This window comes from Salmo salar, chromosome ssa12, assembly GCF_905237065.1.
Source record: "Salmo salar chromosome ssa12, Ssal_v3.1, whole genome shotgun sequence".
NCBI lineage: Eukaryota > Metazoa > Chordata > Actinopteri > Salmoniformes > Salmonidae > Salmo > Salmo salar.
The window spans coordinates 8590869-8611172 of record NC_059453.1 but is presented as its reverse complement, the minus strand read 5'-3'; the positions used below and the strand labels follow the sequence as shown (position 1 = coordinate 8611172).

The following is a 20304-nucleotide window of genomic DNA, read 5'->3' as shown; positions in this document are numbered from 1 at the left end:
ATTATATTATATATAGTAATGTTATAACATGGTCTGGTAGGTGATATTATATTATATACAGTAATGTTATAACATGGTCTGGTAGATGATATTATATTATATATAGTAATGTTATAGCATGGTCTGGTAGGTGATATTATAACATGGTCTGGTAGGTGATATTATATTATATATAGTAATGTCAGTACACGGTCTGGTAGGTTATATTATATATAGTAATGTTATAACATGGTCTGGTAGGTGATATTATATTATATATAGTAATGTCATAACATGGTCTGGTAGGTGATATTATATTATATATAGTAATGTCAGTACATGGTCTGGTAGGTGATATTATATATAGTAATGTTATAACATGGTCTGGTAGGTGATATTATAACATGGTCTGGTAGGTTATATTATATATAGTAATGTCAGTACATGGTCTGGTAGGTGATATTATATATAGTAATGTTATAACATGGTCTGGTAGGTGATATTATAACATATATAGTAATGTTATAACATGGTCTGGTAGGTGATATTATATTATATATAGTAATGTCAGTACATGGTCTGGTAGGTGATATTATATTATATATAGTAATGTTATAACATGGTCTGGTAGGTGATATTATATTATATATAGTAATGTTATAACATGGTATGGTAGGTGATATTATATTATATATATTAATGTTATAACATGGTCTGGTAGGTGATATTATATTATATATAGTAATGTTATAACATGGTCTGGTAGGTGATATTATATTATATATAGTAATGTTATAACATGGTCTGGTAGGTGATATTATATTATATATAGTAATGTTATAACATGGTCTGGTAGGTGATATTATATTATATATAGTAATGTTTTAACATGGTCTGGTAGGTGATATTATAACATGGTCTGGTAGGTGATATTATATTATATATAGTAATGTCAGTACATGGTCTGGTAGGTGATATTATATTATATATAGTAATGTTATAACATGGTCTGGTAGGTGATATTATATTATATATAGTAATGTTATAACATGGTCTGGTAGGTGATATTATATTATATATAGTAATGTCAGTACATGGTCTGGTAGGTGATATTATATTATATATAGTAATGTTATAACATGGTCTGGTAGGTGATATTATATTATATATAGTAATGTTATAACATGGTCTGGTAGATGATATTATATTATATATAGTAATGTTATAACATGGTCTGGTAGGTGATATTATATTATATATGGTAATGTTATAAAATGGTCTGGTAGGTGATATTATAACATGGTCTGGTAGGTTATATTATATATAGTAATGTTATAACATGGTCTGGTAGGTGATATTATAACATGGTCTGGTAGGTTATATTATATATAGTAATGTTATAACATGGTCTGGTAGGTGATATTATAACATGGTCTGGTAGGTTATATTATATATAGTAATGTTATAACATGGTCTGGTAGGTGATATTATAACATGGTCTGGTAGGTTATATTATATATAGTAATGTCAGTACATGGTCTGGTAGGTTATATTATATATAGTAATGTTATAATATGGTCTGGTAGGTGATATTATAACATGGTCTGGTAGGTTATATTATATATAGTAATGTCAGTACATGGTCTGGTAGGTTATATTATATATAGTAATGTTATAACATGGTCTGGTAGGTTATATTATATATAGTAATGTTATAACATGGTCTGGTAGGTGATATTATATTATATATAGTAATGTTATAACATGGTCTGGTAGGTGATATTATATTATATATAGTAATGTCAGTACATGGTCTGGTAGGTGATATTATATTATATATAGTAATGTTATAACATGGTCTGGTAGGTGATATTATATTATATATAGTAATGTTATAACATGGTCTGGTAGGTGATATTATATTATATATAGTAATGTTTTAACATGGTCTGGTAGGTGATATTATAACATGGTCTGGTAGGTGATATTATATTATATATAGTAATGTCAGTACATGGTCTGGTAGGTGATATTATATTATATATAGTAATGTTATAACATGGTCTGGTAGGTGATATTATATTATATATAGTAATGTTATAACATGGTCTGGTAGGTGATATTATATTATATATAGTAATGTCAGTACATGGTCTGGTAGGTGATATTATATTATATATAGTAATGTTATAACATGGTCTGGTAGGTGATATTATATTATATATAGTAATGTTATAACATGGTCTGGTAGATGATATTATATTATATATAGTAATGTTATAACATGGTCTGGTAGGTGATATTATATTATATATGGTAATGTTATAACATGGTCTGGTAGGTGATATTATAACATGGTCTGGTAGGTGATATTATATTATATATAGTAATGTTATAACATGGTCTGGTAGGTGATATTATATTATATATAGTAATGTTATAACATGGTCTGGTAGGTGATATTATATTATATATAGTAATGTTATAACATGGTCTGGTAGGTGATATTATAACATGGTCTGGTAGGTTATATTATATATAGTAATGTTATAACATGGTCTGGTAGGTGATATTATAACATGGTCTGGTAGGTTATATTATATATAGTAATGTTATAACATGGTCTGGTAGGTGATATTATAACATGGTCTGGTAGGTTATATTATATATAGTAATGTCAGTACATGGTCTGGTAGGTTATATTATATATAGTAATGTTATAATATGGTCTGGTAGGTGATATTATAACATGGTCTGGTAGGTTATATTATATATAGTAATGTCAGTACATGGTCTGGTAGGTTATATTATATATAGTAATGTTATAACATGGTCTGGTAGGTGATATTATAACATGGTCTGGTAGGTTATATTATATATAGTAATGTCAGTACATGGTCTGGTAGGTTATATTATATATAGTAATGTTATAACATGGTCTGGTAGGTGATATTATAACATGGTCTGGTAGGTTATATTATATATAGTAATGTCAGTACATGGTCTGGTAGGTGTTGCAGCTGAAGTTCTTGTTGCTGAGGCAGGTTAGGAACCCTCTGGAGATGCTGGAGAGGAGTGGTTTCAGCTTCACCTCCATCCACACCTTTATCAGGTCCTCATCTTGGTAGGCTTCTGCCTCTGGGTTCACACTGATACCCAGCTCTAGTCCTAACACTGGGGTCTGGGATAGACTGGATCTCTGGAGAGGGGGAGACAGGGGTTAGGGTTACACTGATACCCAGCTCTAGTCCTAACACTGGGGTCTGGGATAGACTGGATCTCTGGAGAGGGGGAGACAGGGGTTAGGGTTACACTGATACCCAGCTCTAGTCCTAACACTGGGGTCTGGGATAGACTGGATCTCTGGAGAGGGGGAGACAGGAGAGGGAGAGGGGTTACACTGATACCCAGCTCTAGTCCTAACACTGGGGTCTGGGATAGACTGGATCTCTGGAGAGGGGGAGACAGGAGAGGGAGAGGGGTTACACTGATACCCAGCTCTAGTCCTAACACTGGGGTCTGGGATAGACTGGATCTCTGGAGAGGGGGTTAGACCAGCGGTGGGCAATCATTTTGGCTTGAGGGCCACATCGGGATTTCTAAGTTATTATTTTTTGAAAACGTCCATTATTTAAAAAAAATGCAAATCATTTTATAACATTTTTCACATGAGTTTTTCTGGATTTTTTTGTTGTTATTCTGTCTCTCACTGTTCAAATAAACCTACCATTAAAATGATAGACTGATCATTTCTTTGTCAGTGGGCAAACGTACAAAATCAGCAGGGGATCAAATACTTTTTTCCCCCACTGTAGCCTTCACATCACTCTGCATTTCTTCCCATCTGTCACTTCCATTATGTCTGTCGCTGAGAAATGGCACCCGAAAACATTCCTCTGACGGAATGTTCAGATCAGTTCTGAAGTTCTCGACCCGTGCCAACATTCCATCAAATAAGGTGCGTTCAAGTTTTGAGGGAGTGTGCAATTGGTATGCTGACTGCAGGAATGTCCACCAGAACTGTTGCTAGAGAATAGCATGTTAACTTCTCTATCATAACCCACATTCCAACGTTGTTTTAGAGAAAACTCCTTCTGATTGGCTGGGTCGAGCTCCCCAGTGGGTGGGCCTGTGCCCTCCCAGGCCCAACCATAGCTACACCCCTGCTAGGTCATGTGAAATCCATAGATTAGGGCCTAATGCATTTATTTCAATTGACTTATTTCCTTATGTGAACTGTAATGCAGTAAAATCAATGTTGCATGTTGCGTTTTCTATATTTTTTCGGTACATTTGAAACGTTTCAGATAGTATTTGAATTCAGGTCTGGGGATGTATCAAGCTACCATGAAGGAGTAGACATCCAGGGCAGCATCGATGGTGTCCTTCAGGTTCTGCAGGTGGTCTCTCCCTGTGTCTGTAGCTGGCAGACCCACACACTGGAGGAAGTTAGAGGTAGGATCACCAGCCTGGGGATGGACAATAACAGATACATCATGACTTCCTGCTACAGCCTACTATATCTGCATCAGTTAGATTGTTGGTAGTTTCCTGCTACATCCTACTATATCTGCATCAGTTAGATTGTTGGTAGTTTCCTGCTACATCCTACTATATCTGCATCAGTTAGATTGTTGGTAGTTTCCTGCTACATCCTACTATATCTGCATCAGTTAGATTGTTGGTAGTTTCCTGCTACATCCTACTATATCTGCATCAGTTAGATTGTTGGTAGTTTCCTGCTACATCCTACTATATCTGCATCAGTTAGATTGTTGGTAGTTTCCTGCTACATCCTACTATATCTGCATCAGTTAGATTGTTGGTAGTTTCCTGCTACATCCTACTATATCTGCATCAGTTAGATTGTTGGTAGTTTCCTGCTACATCCTACTATATCTGCATCAGTTAGATTGTTGGTCGTCCCTGAGGACCACAGGGTGTCAGGGCAGGCTTTTGTTCCAGCCCAGCACTAACACACCTGATTCATCTGATGCTGGATTACTATTGGTTGAACTTTATAAACATGTATGTATCCCAAATGGCATCCTAATTCCCTCTTTAGTGCACCACTTTTGACCAGTAGTGCACTAAATAGGGAATAGGGTCCTATTTGGGACATATCGTTTCCTCAGAGACTAACATGAAAGAGGTGTTTGACCCTCTGTCCACACAATGGGTATCAATGGAGAAATTACACGTTCAAAGAACGACACACACGTGTCGATGTACAGCTACTGAGACTTACATAAATATCAAACATGTCAAACCTGTCTAGATTCTACTGAATCACTCTGACCTTTTACCTTGTTAGACATGTTTTTATGAGAGAGAGACAGAGGGATGGAGGGAGGGAAAGAGAGAGAGGAAGGGAAAGAGAGAGAGGTGGTGGATTGACAGAGAGAGAGAGAGAGAGAGAGAGGGGTGGAGGGAAGGAAAGAGAGAGGGAGAGAGAGAGAGAGAGGGGGGGAGTGGAGGGAGAGAGACAGAGAGAGAGAGACAGACAGATGGAGAAGAGAAAGAGAGAGAGAGAGGTGGGGGCAGACAGAGAGAGAGAGAGAGAGAGGTGGGGGGACACAGAAAGAGAGAGAGGGGGACAGACAGAAAGAGAGAGGGGGGGTGGAGAAGGGAAACAGATGGAGAAGGGAAGAGAGATAGAGTGAGATGGGGTAGAGAGACAGAGAGAGAGAGAGGGTGGGAGTGGAGGGAGAGAGAGAGAGGGATGGAGAAAGAGAGAGAGAGGGAGGGAGGGAGAGAGAGAGGTGTGGGGCAGACAGAAAGAGGGGGGGTGGAGGGTGAGGGAGAGGTTGAATGCTAGCACTCACCTGAGTACACAGTTCTTGTGTATGGCAGGTCTCATTTCTTTACGTTTCCATCAGCAGGGGAGGTGAAGCATAAAGAGTCAAAAGAAAACATCTGAAAAATTCTTTACATATTTCAGCTGCCTGACTATAGAAGAAGAATCATGAGGACACAGAGAACCTTCTAGAGTTCTAAAGTTACGCCAAAGAATCCTCAAAGAATCTTTAGCTGATGTGATTGTTAAGTTTGACATGTAAATGTATAAATGTGTAATACATGGTTTAGTTTGACATGTACATGTGTAATACATGGTTTAGTTTGACATGTACATGTGTAATACATGGTTTAGTTTGACATGTACATGTGTAATACATGGTTTAGTTTGACATGTACATGTGTAATACATGGTTTAGTTTGACATGTACATGTGTAATACATGGGTTTAGTTTGACATGTACATGTGTAATACATGGTTTAGTTTGACATGTACATGTGTAATACATGGTTTAGTTTGACATGTACATGTGTAATACATGGTTTAGTTTGACATGTACATGTATAAATGTGTAATACATGGTTTAGTTTGACATGTAAATGTATAAATGTGTAATATATGGGTTTAGTTTGACATGTACATGTGTAATACATGGGTTTAGTTTGACTTGTAAATGTATAAATGTGTAATACATGGGTTTAGTTTGACATGTACATGTGTAATACATGGTTTAGTTTGACATGTAAATGTATAAATGTGTAATACATGGGTTTAGTTTGACATGTACATGTGTAATACATGGGTTTAGTTTGACATGTAAATGTATAAATGTGTAATACATGGTTTAGTTTGACATGTACATGTGAAATACATGGGTTTAGTTTGACATGTACATGTGTAATACATGGGTTTAGTTTGACTTGTAAATGTATAAATGTGTAATACATGGGTTTAGTTTGACATGTACATGTGTAATACATGGGTTTAGTTTGACATGTAAATGTATAAATGTGTAATACATGGGTTTAGTTTGACATGTAAATGTATAAATGTGTAATACATGGGTTTAGTTTGACATGTACATGTGTAATACATGGTTTAGTTTGACATGTACATGTGTAATACATGGGTTTAGTTTGACATGTACATGTGATATTGTTTTTGTTATAGGCCTCATTCTGGACTGGAATGTGGCTCAGATGACAATGACTTACCGTTGTGCATCTGATGTTCCTGTGGGAAGACAATGACATCATTTATTGGTTTAATAATTGAATGTGTTTATTTAATTTCTTTAAACTGAGAAGAAAGTGATTAGTTGTGGGCAATGAATAAAAACTTGAATTCTTCCAATTCATTTGACAGTACTGTTAACTGTTATTCTGTCTCTCTCTCTCTCTATCTGCTACTACCTGGGGAATACATGTACAAATGTCAATACTAATATCCAGGTTTTCTATGTAATAAAAAGCAACAGCATCCATTAAAATGTCATTTACTTACACTTGCAGCAGTTAACCTAACCATGCCCTTGAGTACAGTGGACCTGCTCTCTACTCTACTGTACTCTACTATACAGTACTGTTTACTGTACTATAGGATACTATACTATACTATACTATACTATACTATACTGTCTACTGAACTATACTATACTGTATTCTACTGTACTCTACTCTACTGTACTCTACTCTACTGTACTCTACTATACAGTACTGTCTACTGTACTATACTATAATTTACTGTCTACTGTACTATACTATACAGTACTTTACTATACTGTACTGTCTACTGAACTATACTATACTGTATTCTACTGTACTCTACTATACTGTACTCTACCATACTGTACTCTACTGTACTCACCCATCAGCTGTCTGAATGAATTACTCTACTGTACTCTGCTCACTACTGTATTATACTGTATTCTACTGTGTACTGTTTTCTACTTTATTATACTGTATTTACTGTATTATACTGTACTCTACTGTATTCCACTGGCTACTGTATTATAATGTACTCTATTGGCTACTGTATTATAATGTACTAACTTTGTACTCTGCTGTCTACTGTACTCTACTGTATTAAACTGTACTCTGCTGTACTCTACTGTCTACTGTATTATAATGTACTCTACTGTATTATACTGTACTCTACTGTCTACTACATTATACTGCATTATAGTGTACTCTGCTGTCTACTGTATTATACTGTACTCTACTGTCTACTGTACTCTACTGTACTCTACTGTATTATACTGTACTCTACTGTATTATACTGTACTCTACTGTCTACTGTACTCTACTGTCTACTGTACTCTACTGTATTATACTGTACTCTACTGTATTATACTGTACTATTCTATACTCTACTGTCTACTGTATTATACTGTATTATACTGTACTCTCCTGTACTCTATTGTCTACTGTATTATACTGTACTCTGCTGTATCATACTTTACTCTGCTGTCTACTGTACTCTACTGTATTTTACTGTACTCTGCTGTAGTCTACTGTCTACTGTATTATTCTGTACTCTGCTGTATTATACTGTACTATTCTATACTCTACTGTCTACTGTATTATACTGTATTATACTGTACTCTCCTGTACTCTAGTGTCTACTGTATTATATTGTACTCTGCTGTATCATACTTTACTCTGCTGTCTACTGTACTCTACTGTATTTTACTGTACTGTGCTGTAGTCTACTGTCTACTGTATTATTCTGTACTCTGCTGTATTATACTGTACTCTGCTGTCTCTGTATTCTACTGTCTGTATTCTACTGTATTATACTACACTCTACTGTATTCTACTGTCTACTGTATTCTACTGTATTTTACTGTACTCTGCTGTACTCTAGTGTCTACTGTATTTTACTGTACTCTGCTGTATTATACTGTACTCTGCTGTCTACTTTATTCTATTGTATTCTACTGTCTGTATTCTACTGTATTATACTACAATACTGTATTCTACTGTCTACTGTATTCTACTGTACTGTAATGTACTGTACTCTACTGTGTTCTATTTTACTCTACTGTTCTGTACTGTATTCCGCTGTCTACTGTATTATGCTGCACTCTAATGTACTCTACTGTACTTACCCCAGTAGCAGCAGAGAGCTGTGAGGTAGATCAGGAGGAAGAGGTGGTGTGATCTCATGATGACGAGACAATGACTGTCATGGGGTCAACTGGAAACAGATATCACTGATCTAGGAACAGAAGATAACAGGTTATTATCACTATAACAGGTTACTATCATTATAACAGGTTACTATAGTAGAGTCAACTGGAAACAGATATCACTGATCTAGGAGCAGAAGATAACAGGTTACTATCACTATAACAGGTTACTATCATTATAACAGGTTACTATAGTAGAGTCAACTGGAAACAGATATCACTGATCTAGGAGCAGAAGATAACAGGTTATTATCACTTTAACAGGTTACTATCATTATAACAGGTTACTATCATTATAACAGGTTACTAGCATTATAACAGGTTACTATCATTATAACAGGTTATTATCACTATAACAGGTTACTATTATTATAACAGGTTACTATAATAGAGTCAACTGGATACAGATATCACTGATCTAGGAGCAGAAGATAACAGGTTATTATCACTTTAACAGGTTACTATCATTATAACAGGTTACTATCATTATAACAGGTTACTAGCATTATAACAGGTTACTATCATTATAACAGGTTATTATCACTATAACAGGTTACTATTATTATAACAGGTTACTATAATAGAGTCAAATGGAAACAGATATCACTGATCTAGGAACAGAAGATAACAGGTTATTATCACAATACCTGTCACGTCCTGACCAGTAAAAGGAGTTATTTGTCATTGTAGTTTGGTCAGGACGTGGCAGGGGGTGTCTGTTTTGTGTGTTTTGGTGTTTTTGGTTTAGGTTCTATGTTTTCTATTTCTATGTTAAAATCTAGTTTTCTATTTCTGTGTTGGGTTTTTGGCAATGACCTCCATTTAGAGGCAGCTGGTTGTCGTTGTCTCTAATTGGAGGCCATATTTAGTTGTGTTAATTTCACTTGTGTTTTGTGGGTGGTTATTTTCTGTATAGCCTGGGAGCCTTATGGAACTGTTTTCCGTTGTTTGTTTATTTTGTTTAAGTGTTTTCTTTAAATAAATTAAGAAGATGAGCACTTTACCCGCTGCGCCTTGGTCCAATCCTTACGGCGCCTATGACAATAACAGGTTACTATCATTATAACAGGTTACTATAATAGAGTCAACTGGTCTCTGGGGATATAGTTCATGGAACAGAAGATAACAGGTTATGCAGGCCTTTTTCACAACTTAGGGAGAAGGGTGACGTTGTTCCTAGATGCTGATCTTGGGTCAGTTTAACATTATTCCCCACAAATGGTTAAGGTACGGATTGGGGGAGGGGAAGCTGATACTGGATCTGTACCATGGGGGAAACTTCTCCCCAGAGCCTGATGTAGACAAGAGTGAATGAAACAGGGTGGCAGATATGGACAGAGAGATACAGAGTGAATGAAACAGGGAGACATATGGAGAGAGATACAGAGTGAATGAATGAAGGAAACAGATATGGACAGAGAGATACAGAGTGAATGAATGAAGGAAACAGATGTGGACAGAAAGATACAGAGTGGATGAAACAGGGAGACAGATATGGACAGAAAGATACAGAGTGGATGAAACGGAGACAGATATGGAGAAGGTGGAGGGCCCGAGATAATCACACTCCAGCTGCTAGAGGCCTTGTGTAGTTCGGACAAGGCAGCTCTCCCATTTTCTTTCCAACCAATAACTTGCTGATTGTGATGAATGGAATATGCGGTGACTATATTAGAGAGCTACCGGCATGTCATTGTCATCGTGTGGTCAGGAGAAGCATCAAGGTGTGTCAGGTCAACATCATCCACACGGCTTCACATGCAATCTACCACAAACAGGCTCAAATCAAATCTATGTTTATTATCAGATGTTAAAGCAGGTAACAGTGAAATGCTTGTGTTTCTAGCTTCAGCAGTGCAGTAAATTATTGTGTTTCTAGTTTCAGCAGTGCAGTAAATTATTGTGTTTCTAGCTTCAGCAGTGCAGTAAATTATTGTGTTTCTAGTTTCAGCAGTGCAGTAAATTATTGTGTTTCTAGCTTCAGCAGTGCAGTAAATTATTGTGTTTCTAGTTTCAGCAGTGCAGTAAATGCTTGTGTTTCTAGCTTCAGCAGTGCAGTAAATTATTGTGTTTCTAGTTCCAGCAGTGCAGTAAATGCTTGTGTTTCTAGCTTCAGCAGTGCAGTAAATTATTGTGTTTCTAGTTTCAGCAGTGCAGTAAATTATTGTGTTTCTAGTTTCAGCAATGCAGTAAATTATTGTGTTTCTAGTTTCAGCAGTGCAGTAAATGATTGTGTTTCTAGCTCCAGCATGTCACGTTCTGACCAGTAAAGGGGTCATTTGTTATTGTAGTTTGGTCAGGACGTGGCAGGGGGTATTTGTTTTATGTGGTTCGGGGTGTGTGTTTATGTAGAGGGGTGTTTGGTTTGAGTATTCCGGGGTTTTTGGGTTATGTTCTATGTGCCGTATTCTAGGTTCTATCTATGTTGTGTATTTCTTTGTGTTGGACTGGTATGGCTCTCAATCAGGAACAGCTGTACATCGTTGTTGCTGATTGAGAGTCATACTTAGGTAGCCTGTTTTCACCTGTCCCTTTGTGGGAAGTTGTGTTTGTGCATTGCTGTGTGTAGCCTGCAACACTGTTCGTTCGATTGTTTTGTTTGTTCCGTGTTCAATTAAAAGTTAAAATGAGCACTCAACCCGCTGCGCCTTGGTCCCTTTCATACGACGACCGTTACACAGCAGTGCAGTAAATGATTGTGTTTCTAGATCCAGCAGTGCAGTAAATATTTAGCAGTACAATACTAATACACAACAAAGCAACAAAAAAACATCTAATTAAGAAAGATCAGAACAAGCCATATCAGAGCCCGGAATATAAATATGTGGTCTGCATAGACAGTATGGACAATATACAAGTAGGAGATGTAGAGCAGTAGTTATATATGATGAGCTATGTCCAGAATACAGTATATACAGCAGTAGTTATATATGATGAGCTATGTCCAGAATACAGTATGTACAGCAGTAGTTATATAGGATGAGCTATGTCCAGAATACAGTATGTACAGCAGTAGTTATATAGGATGAGCTATGTCGAGAATACAGTATGTACAGCAGTAGTTATATAGGATGAGCGATGTCCAGAATACAGTATGAATGGCAGGAGTTATATATGATGAGCTATGTGCAGAATACAGTATGTACAGCAGTAGTTATATAGGATGAGCTATGTGCAGAATACAGTATGTACAGTAGTAGTTATATAGGATGAGCTATGTGGAGAATACAGTATGTACAGCAGTAGTTATATAGGATAGAGTTCCCTGTGGTAGCTGGCTAGTGATAGTCTCTAAGGTGCAGGGTAGAGTACCAGGTGGTAGATGGGTAGTGATAGTCTCTAAGGTGATGTAATGCTTAGGCGTAGTGGAGGAGGAATCAGACGCAGGAAGCAGCGATACGGGTGATGGCTTTTTAATGTGCGACACAGCAAAACACCTGCCACCCCAAATAGCGAACTCAGCGCACACAAAAATCAAAGTGCCCCAAACACAGGGGACAAAACACAGTGAGCGACAACCCACGCACTCGCGCTACATACTATACAGTGCGTAACAAAGCAACTAACAGATAAACAATCCCGCACAAAGAGCAGGCGGGTCAACTAGCTAATATAGCCCCGCTAATCAACCCAACTAAGGACAGGTGCAAACAATAACAGAAAGGGGGGGAAAACAAAAGGAATCAGTGGCAGCTAGTAGGCCGGTGACGACGACCGCCGAGCGCCACCCGAGCTGGAGGGGGCGCCACCTTCGGTGGGAGTCGTGACAGGTGAAGAGTAGAGTAGCAGGTGGTAGCTGGCTAGGGATAGTCTCTCTTGACCCAAATTGCTACAGACCTATATCCATCCTACCCTGCCTTTCTAAGGTCTTCGAAAGCCAAGTCAACAAACAGATTACCGACCATTTCGAATCCCACCGCACCTTTTCCGCTATGCAATCTGGTTTCAGAGCTGGTCATGGGTGCACCTCAGCCACGCTCATGCTGCCAAACATACCCTCGTAAAACTGACCATCCTACCGATCCTCGACCTCGGCGATGTCATTTACAAAATAGCCTCCAATACCCTACTCAACAAACTGGATGCAGTCTATCACAGTGCCATCCGTTTTGTCACCAAAGCCCCATATACTACCCACCACTGCGACCTGTACGCTCTCGTTGGCTGGCCTTCGCTTCATAATTGTCACCAAACCCACTGGCTCCAGGTCATCTACAAGACCCTGCTAGGTAAAGTCCCCCCTTATCTCCGCTCACTGGTCACCATAGCAGCACCCACCCGTAGCACACGCTCCAGCAGGTATATTTCACTGGTCACCCCCAAAGCCAATTCCTCCTTTGGCTGTCTCTCCTTCGAGTTCTCTGCTGCCAATGACTGGAACGAACTACAAAAATCTCTGAAACTGGAAACACTTATCTCCCTCACTAGCTTTAAGCACCAGCTGTCAGAGCAGCTCACATATCACTGCACCTGTACATAGCCCATCTATAATTTAGCCCAAACAACTACCTCTTCCCCTACTGTATTTATTTATTTTATTTATTTTGCTCCTTTGCACCCCATTATTGATTTCTACTTTGCACTTTCCTCTACTACAAATCTACCATTCCAGTGTTTTACTTGCTATATTGTATTTACTTTGCCACCATGGCCTTTTTTGCCTTTACCTCCCTTATCTCACCTCATTTGCTCACATTGTATATATACTTATTTTTCTACTATATTATTGACTGTATGTTTGTTTTACTCCATGTGTAACTCTGTGTTGTTGTATGTTGTCGAACTGCTTTGCTTTATCTTGGCCAGGTCGCAATTGTAAATGAGAACTTGTTCTCAACTTGCCTACCTGGTTAAATAAAGGTGAAATAAATAAAAAATTAAAATAAATAAAATAAAAAGGTGAAGGGTAGAGTACCGGGTGGTGATGGCTAGTGATAGTCTCTAAGGTGCAGGGTAGAGTACCGGGTGGTGATGGCTAGTGATAGTCTCTAAGGTGCAGGGTAGAGTACCAGGTGGTAGCTGGGTAGTGATAGTCTCTAAGGTGCAGGGTAGAGTACCAGGTGGTTGCTGGGTAGTGATAGTCTCTAAGGTGCAGGGTAGAGTACCAGGTGGTAGCTGGGTAGTGATAGTCTCTAAGGTGCAGGGTAGAGTACCGGGTGGTAGCTGGGTAGTGATAGTCTCTAAGGTGAACGGTAGAGTACCAGATGGTAGCTGGGTAGTGATAGTCTCTAAGGTGCAGGGTAGAGTACCAGGTGGTTGCTGGGTAGTGATAGTCTCTAAGGTGCAGGGTAGAGTACCAGGTGGTAGCTGGGTAGTGATAGTCTCTAAGGTGAAGGGTAGAGTACCAGATGGTAGCTGGGTAGTGATAGTCTCTAAGGTGAAGGGTAGAGTACCAGGTGGTAGCTGGCTAGTGATAGTCTCTGTGCAGGGTAGAGTACCAGGTGGTTGCCGGGTAGTGAGGTGCAGGGCTTCACTGAGAAGAATGCTGCTAGCTTGCACCTAACGCCTACACGCACACACGCATGAATGCACGAACACACACACACACACACACACACACACACACACACACACACAGAAAGATTAAAACACAAAAGGATAATGAGGGTGTCTTTCCGACAGCAGATCAATCACATGACGTGGTCTGTCTGTCAAACAATGGTAGAAAGATCAAGCTGAAATAATTACATCTTATCCAGCCACACACACACACACACACACACACACACACACACACACACACACACACACACACACACACACACAGAGAGAGAGAGAGACACACACAGAGAGACACCCACAGAGACACACACACACACACACAGAGACACACACACACACACAGAGAGAGAGAGACACACACACAGAGAGACACCCACAGAGACACACACACACACAGAGACACACACACACACACACACACACACAGAGACACACACACAGAGACACACACAGACAGAGACACACACACACAGGACATCCACTGTCCAGCCAGAGATGGACACAAACTGTGTAGGTGAAGTTACACATCTAGTTTTTCTAGTTTGACCCCTTCCCCTATGCTCTCTCCCACTCACTGGGAGCAACACACACACACACAACAACTTAATGAGTCACCTGTTGTGTGTAAGGTCTATGACCTATTGTATAATGTGCGTGTCAGCTATGTATGACGCTGCTCAATCTGTTCCTTTGTTTGGCTGTAGAGTCTCTTTGTATCAGCTCTTCAGTTTAAACCTGTTACGGCTGGGGGTTCCGCTAGCGGAACGTTTCCACAACATCCGGTGAAATCGCAGAGCGCAAAATTCCCAAAAATTATTAGAAATATTTAACTTTCATAAAATCACAAGTGCAATACACCAAAATAAATTTTAACTTCTTGTTAATCCAGCCACCGTGTCAGATTTCAAAAAGGCTTTACGGTGAAAGCAAACCATGCGATTATCTGAGGACAGCGCCTCATCATACAAATGCATAACAAACCATTTTCAACCAGGGAAGTGTGACACGAAAGTCAGAAATAACTATATAATTCATGCCTTACCTTTGAAGATCTTCTTCTGTTGGCACTCCAAAATGTCCCATAAACATCACAAATGGTCCTTTTGTTTGATGAATTCCTTCATTATATCCCCAAAATGTCCATTTATTTGGCACGTTTGATTATCTGCAGTTCCTATAGCTTCCATTAGATGTCAACTGTCTTTAGAAATTGGTTGATGTTTTTCTTTCGAGTAATGAAGAAGTAGGGCTGTTCAGAATGAGTGTCAAGCCAAGTGGACTCTTTTGTTTGGGGCGCGCGACCTGGAGCTCGCTCCACTTTGATTTTATCCGCTATTGAACACAGTATATTCCGAAAACCTATTGAAAACACAGTGAACCCCAAAAAAATCCCTGGATGGTTTGTCCTCGGGGTTTCGCCTACCAAATAAGTTATATTATACTCACATACATTGTTTTAACAGTTTTAGAAACTTTAGAGTGTTTTCTATCCAAATCTACCAATTATATGCATATCTTAGCTTCTGGGCCTGAGTAGCAGGCAGTTTACTTTGGGCACGCTTTTCATCCGGACGTGAAAATACTGCCCCCTATCCCAAACAGGTTTTAAATATACAGTTGTGTTTGTCCATTATCAAATACACCTTCTAGAAGTGTTTGGCCTAAGTCCACTACTAAGTCCACTACTAAGTCCCCTCCTAACACCACTCCTAAGACCACTCCTAAGTCTACTCCTAACACCACTACTAAGCCACTCCTAAGTCCTCTCCTAAGACCAATACTAAGTCCACTCCAAAGTCCTCTCCTAAGACCACTCCTAAGTCCACTCCTAAGACCAATACTAAGACCACTCCTAAGTCCAATACTAAGACCACTATCAGCCAACACACTATTCCAACACACTATTCCAACACACTATTCCTCCTCATTTTGATCAAATTGATCAATTCAGGATAAAAATCTACAAGATATAGTTTCTTGTACACAAAATTAAATCAGAGATGGTGGATTTAACCATCAGTGAACAGTAGTGGATTTAACCATCAGTAAACAGTAGTGGATTTAACCATCAGTGCCTGCTCAGAGATATTACATTAGTTGTGTGCCGGATGTGGATATAGAGGTTGTTCTTAGGGCCGACCAAACAGTAGTATTCCACCCGACGAACTAACGAGCCTCATGCTATTCTCAGAGGTGGAACCATAGAACTCCCACCTGGGATGTTACCTGTTACCAGAGAAACAGACCTACTCAACAACACAATACTGCTGATGTAACATAGACTGTTATAACAGACCTACTCAACAACACAATACTACTGACTGGTAACATAAACTGTAATAACAGACCTACTCACCAACACAATACGACTGACTGGTAACATAAACTGTAATAACAGACCTACTCACCAACACAATACTGCTGATGTAACATAGACTGTTATAACAGACCTACTCAACAACACAATACTGCTGATGTAACATAGACTGTAATAACAGACCTACTCACTAACACAATTCTACTGACTGGTAACAGACCTGTTACAAAACTGATGTAAACAATTTGATAAAAAATACTTAATGCCAACTCAACACAATAGAAATGCTGGCTTATTGTCAATAATAAAATACTATATTTAAAGAATGTTCATAAAAACTTATCGAAGCTATTTTTATTTAAAGAATGACTTCACCACCATGTGAAGGGTGAGAGACCTGCATTGTGATTCTGGTTGACTGTGCTGATGAAGTGATTTAGTAAGAAAGAACTGTTCACAACAAACAATAAACAAGAGGGTTGATCTGTTAAGAACAAAATAGAAGTAAATTGTGATAAAAAATGAAATAACTTTAATCTCCCTTCTCCATAACTGCATGTTGTTTGGTAGCTAAACGCGACACCATTCACCTGTACACAAACAACAAACCAAACGACTTGCACACCCAGTCAAAAACCTCTGAATTCAGTCTCAGTCTAATAACAGGGTATGTAACCTGTAAGCAGTCATTATGTCAACCTCCACACTCTCTCCACTCCAACTCGTTTTTATATGCAAGGCTTTTATAATGAAGGTAAAAATCAAAGCTTACCTGATTAAGGTTTTAGCAGTGTCAGTCAGTCAGGTCGGTAGGTGTGTTAGCGTTGGGATTCCTTCCTCCGTCTGTCTCTGTGAAGGTGTACTGATACCTGAGACGCAGGTCAACCAGTAAGCTACTGTGTTTCCTCAGACACAAGATTATGTTGTGAAAGAACGAGGGTGTGTATCATCTCTAGTTATAAGGGCCTGAGTCATATTAATGCTCTACAGGTGTGTGTGTGTGTGTTTGTGTCTCTCTCTCTCTCTCTCTGTGTGTGTGTCTCTGTGTGTGTGTGTGTGTGTGTGTGTCACTCTCTCTCTCTGTGTGTCTATGTGTGTGTGTCTCTGTGTGTGTGTGTGTGTGTGTGTCTCTCTGTGTGTGTGTGTGTGTGTGTGTGTGTGTGTGTGTGTGTGTGTGTGTGTGTGTGTGTGTGTGTGTGTGTGTGTGTGTGTGTGTGTGTGTGTGTGTGTGTGTGTGTGTGTGTGTGTGTGTGTGTGTGTGTTTGTGTGTGTGATATAATACCAGTTTTTCCTCTATAGGCCACCACAGAAAAATACTTTGGTTTATTTTAATAATGTAGATGTATAGATGTATGCTCACTACGAATACGCTTGTTTACACTGAGCTGCACTGGGGTCAGAAAGCAATCATGGTTACATCAAGACACCGTGGAGCCAGCGCGAGATATAGGTCTGAAAACGTACCTCAATGCAGGGATGGGATATGCCACTTGTACTCCAAATTTTACCTATCCACACCACGCCCATTGAGAAGATTGAAGTACTGCTAGTTATCCCATGGAAAACTGCCCTTTTCGTCCTCATGCTAGCTAGCAGTTGCCATCTCAGCCATTTTGGAATGACAGTGTCAACAAAGGCTGCTGTGGCTACTGCTAGCTAGCATGAGCACAAAAAGGGCAGTTTTCTGGGAAAACTAGCAGTATTTCAATCTTCTCAATGGAGCAGTGTCGATAACGGTAACATTTGGAGTACAGTGGCATATCCCACCCTGCATTGAGGTTTGTTTTCGGACCCATATCTAGCGCAGACTCCACAGTGTCTTAATGTAACCATGATTGCATTCCGACCCGAGTGCAGCGCAGTGTAAACGAGCGTAAAGGTAGGCCGGTGTCTTCTGGCAAGGTGAATACTGAATATACACCCATTGGAGACAGCAGCACTGTCCCTGCATGGCTTTCCATCTGTCCCCTGGAAAGGAATGCTACAGATGAGTGAATGTACCACCATTTTCTAGGAAACCGGTGGAGGTGCGGCGTCATACCTGCAACCAATCAGAGCACACCATTTTTTTTTATTCAAACAGGTCTCCTCCAGCCTGTTCCTTAGTTACTCTAATAAGGTCTCCTCCAGCCTGTTCCTTAGTTACTCTAATAAGGGCTCCTCCAGCCTGTTCCTTAGTTACACTAATAAGGTCTCCTCCAGCCTGTTCCTTAGTTACACTCATAAGGGCTCCTCCAGCCTGTTCCTTAGTTACTCTAATAAGGTCTCCTCCAGCCTGTTCCTTAGTTACACTAATAAGGGCTCCTCCAGCCTGTTCCTTAGTTACACTAATAAGGGCTCCTCCAGCCTGTTCCTTAGTTACACTAATAAGGGCTCCTCCAGCCTGTTCCTTAGTTACTCTAATAAGGTCTCCTCCAGCCTGTTCCTTAGTTACTCTAATAACGTCTCCTCCAGCCTGTTCCTTAGTTACTCTAATAAGGTCTCCTCCAGCCTGTTCCTTAGTTACACTAATAAGGTCTCCTCCAGCCTGTTCCTTAGTTACTCTAATAAGGTCTCCTCCAGCCTGTTCCTTAGTTACACTAATAAGGTGTCCTCCAGCCTGTTCCTTAGTTACACTAATAAGGTCTCCTCCAGCCTGTTCCTTAGTTACTCTAATAAGGTCCCCTCCAGCCTGTTCCTTAGTTACTCTAATAAGGGCTCCTCCAGCCTGTTCCTTAGTTACACTAATAAGGTATCCTCCAGCCTGTTCCTTATTTACACTAATAAGGTCTCCTCCAGCCTGTTCCTTAGTTACTCTAATAAGGTCTCCTCCAGCCTGTTCCTTAGTTACTCTAATAAGGTCTCCTCCAGCCTGTTCCTTAGTTACACTAATAAGGTCTCCTCCAGCCTGTTCCTTAGTTACACTAATAAGGTCTCCTCCAGCCTGTTCCTTAGTTACTCTAATAAGGGCTCCTCCAGCCTGTTCCTTAGTTACTCTAATAAGGGCTCCTCCAGCCTGTTCCTTAGTTACTCTAATAAGGTCTCCTCCAGCCTGTTCCTTAGTTACACTAATAAGGTCTCCTCCAGCCTGTTCCTTAGTTACACTAATAAGGTCTCCTCCAGCCTGTTCCTTAGTTACTCTAATAAGGTCTCCTCCAGCCTGTTCCTTAGTTACTCTAATAAGGTCTCCTCCAGCCTGTTCCTTAGTTACTGTAATAAGGTCTCCTCCAGCCTGTTCCTTAGTTACACTAATAAGGTCTCCTCCAGCCTGTTCCTTAGTTACACTAATAAGGTCTCCTCCAGCCTGTTCCTTAGTTACTCTAATAAGGTCTCCTCCAGCCTGTTCCTTAGTTACTGTAATAAGGTCTCCTCCAGCCTGTTCCTTAGTTACACTAATAAGGTCTCCTCCAGCCTGTTCCTTAGTTACTCTAATAAGGTCTCCTCCAGCCTGTTCCTTAGTTACACTAATAAGGTCTCCTCCAGCCTGTTCCTTAGTTACTCTAATAAGGTCTCCTCCAGCCTGTTCCTTAGTTACTCTAA

The 20304-nt window shown here is 39.5% G+C and overlaps 1 protein-coding gene across 1 annotated transcript in view; it reads right to left on the bottom strand.

Annotated features, from left to right (window-relative positions):
* Positions 1–17807, bottom strand: part of LOC106590818 (uncharacterized) — a 30109-nt gene extending 12302 nt beyond the window's left edge. The window contains exons 1-6 of the mRNA XM_045690627.1: positions 17558–17807; positions 8886–8995; positions 6991–7009; positions 5805–5841; positions 4326–4448; positions 2979–3178 (exon numbers count right to left, since the gene is read on the bottom strand). Coding sequence (XP_045546583.1) covers positions 2979–3178; positions 4326–4448; positions 5805–5841; positions 6991–7009; positions 8886–8943 — 437 coding nt within the window. The 5' untranslated portion in view covers positions 8944–8995; positions 17558–17807. The remainder of the gene's footprint in view (positions 1–2978; positions 3179–4325; positions 4449–5804; positions 5842–6990; positions 7010–8885; positions 8996–17557) is intronic.
* Positions 17808–20304: the final 2497 nt, after the last annotated feature.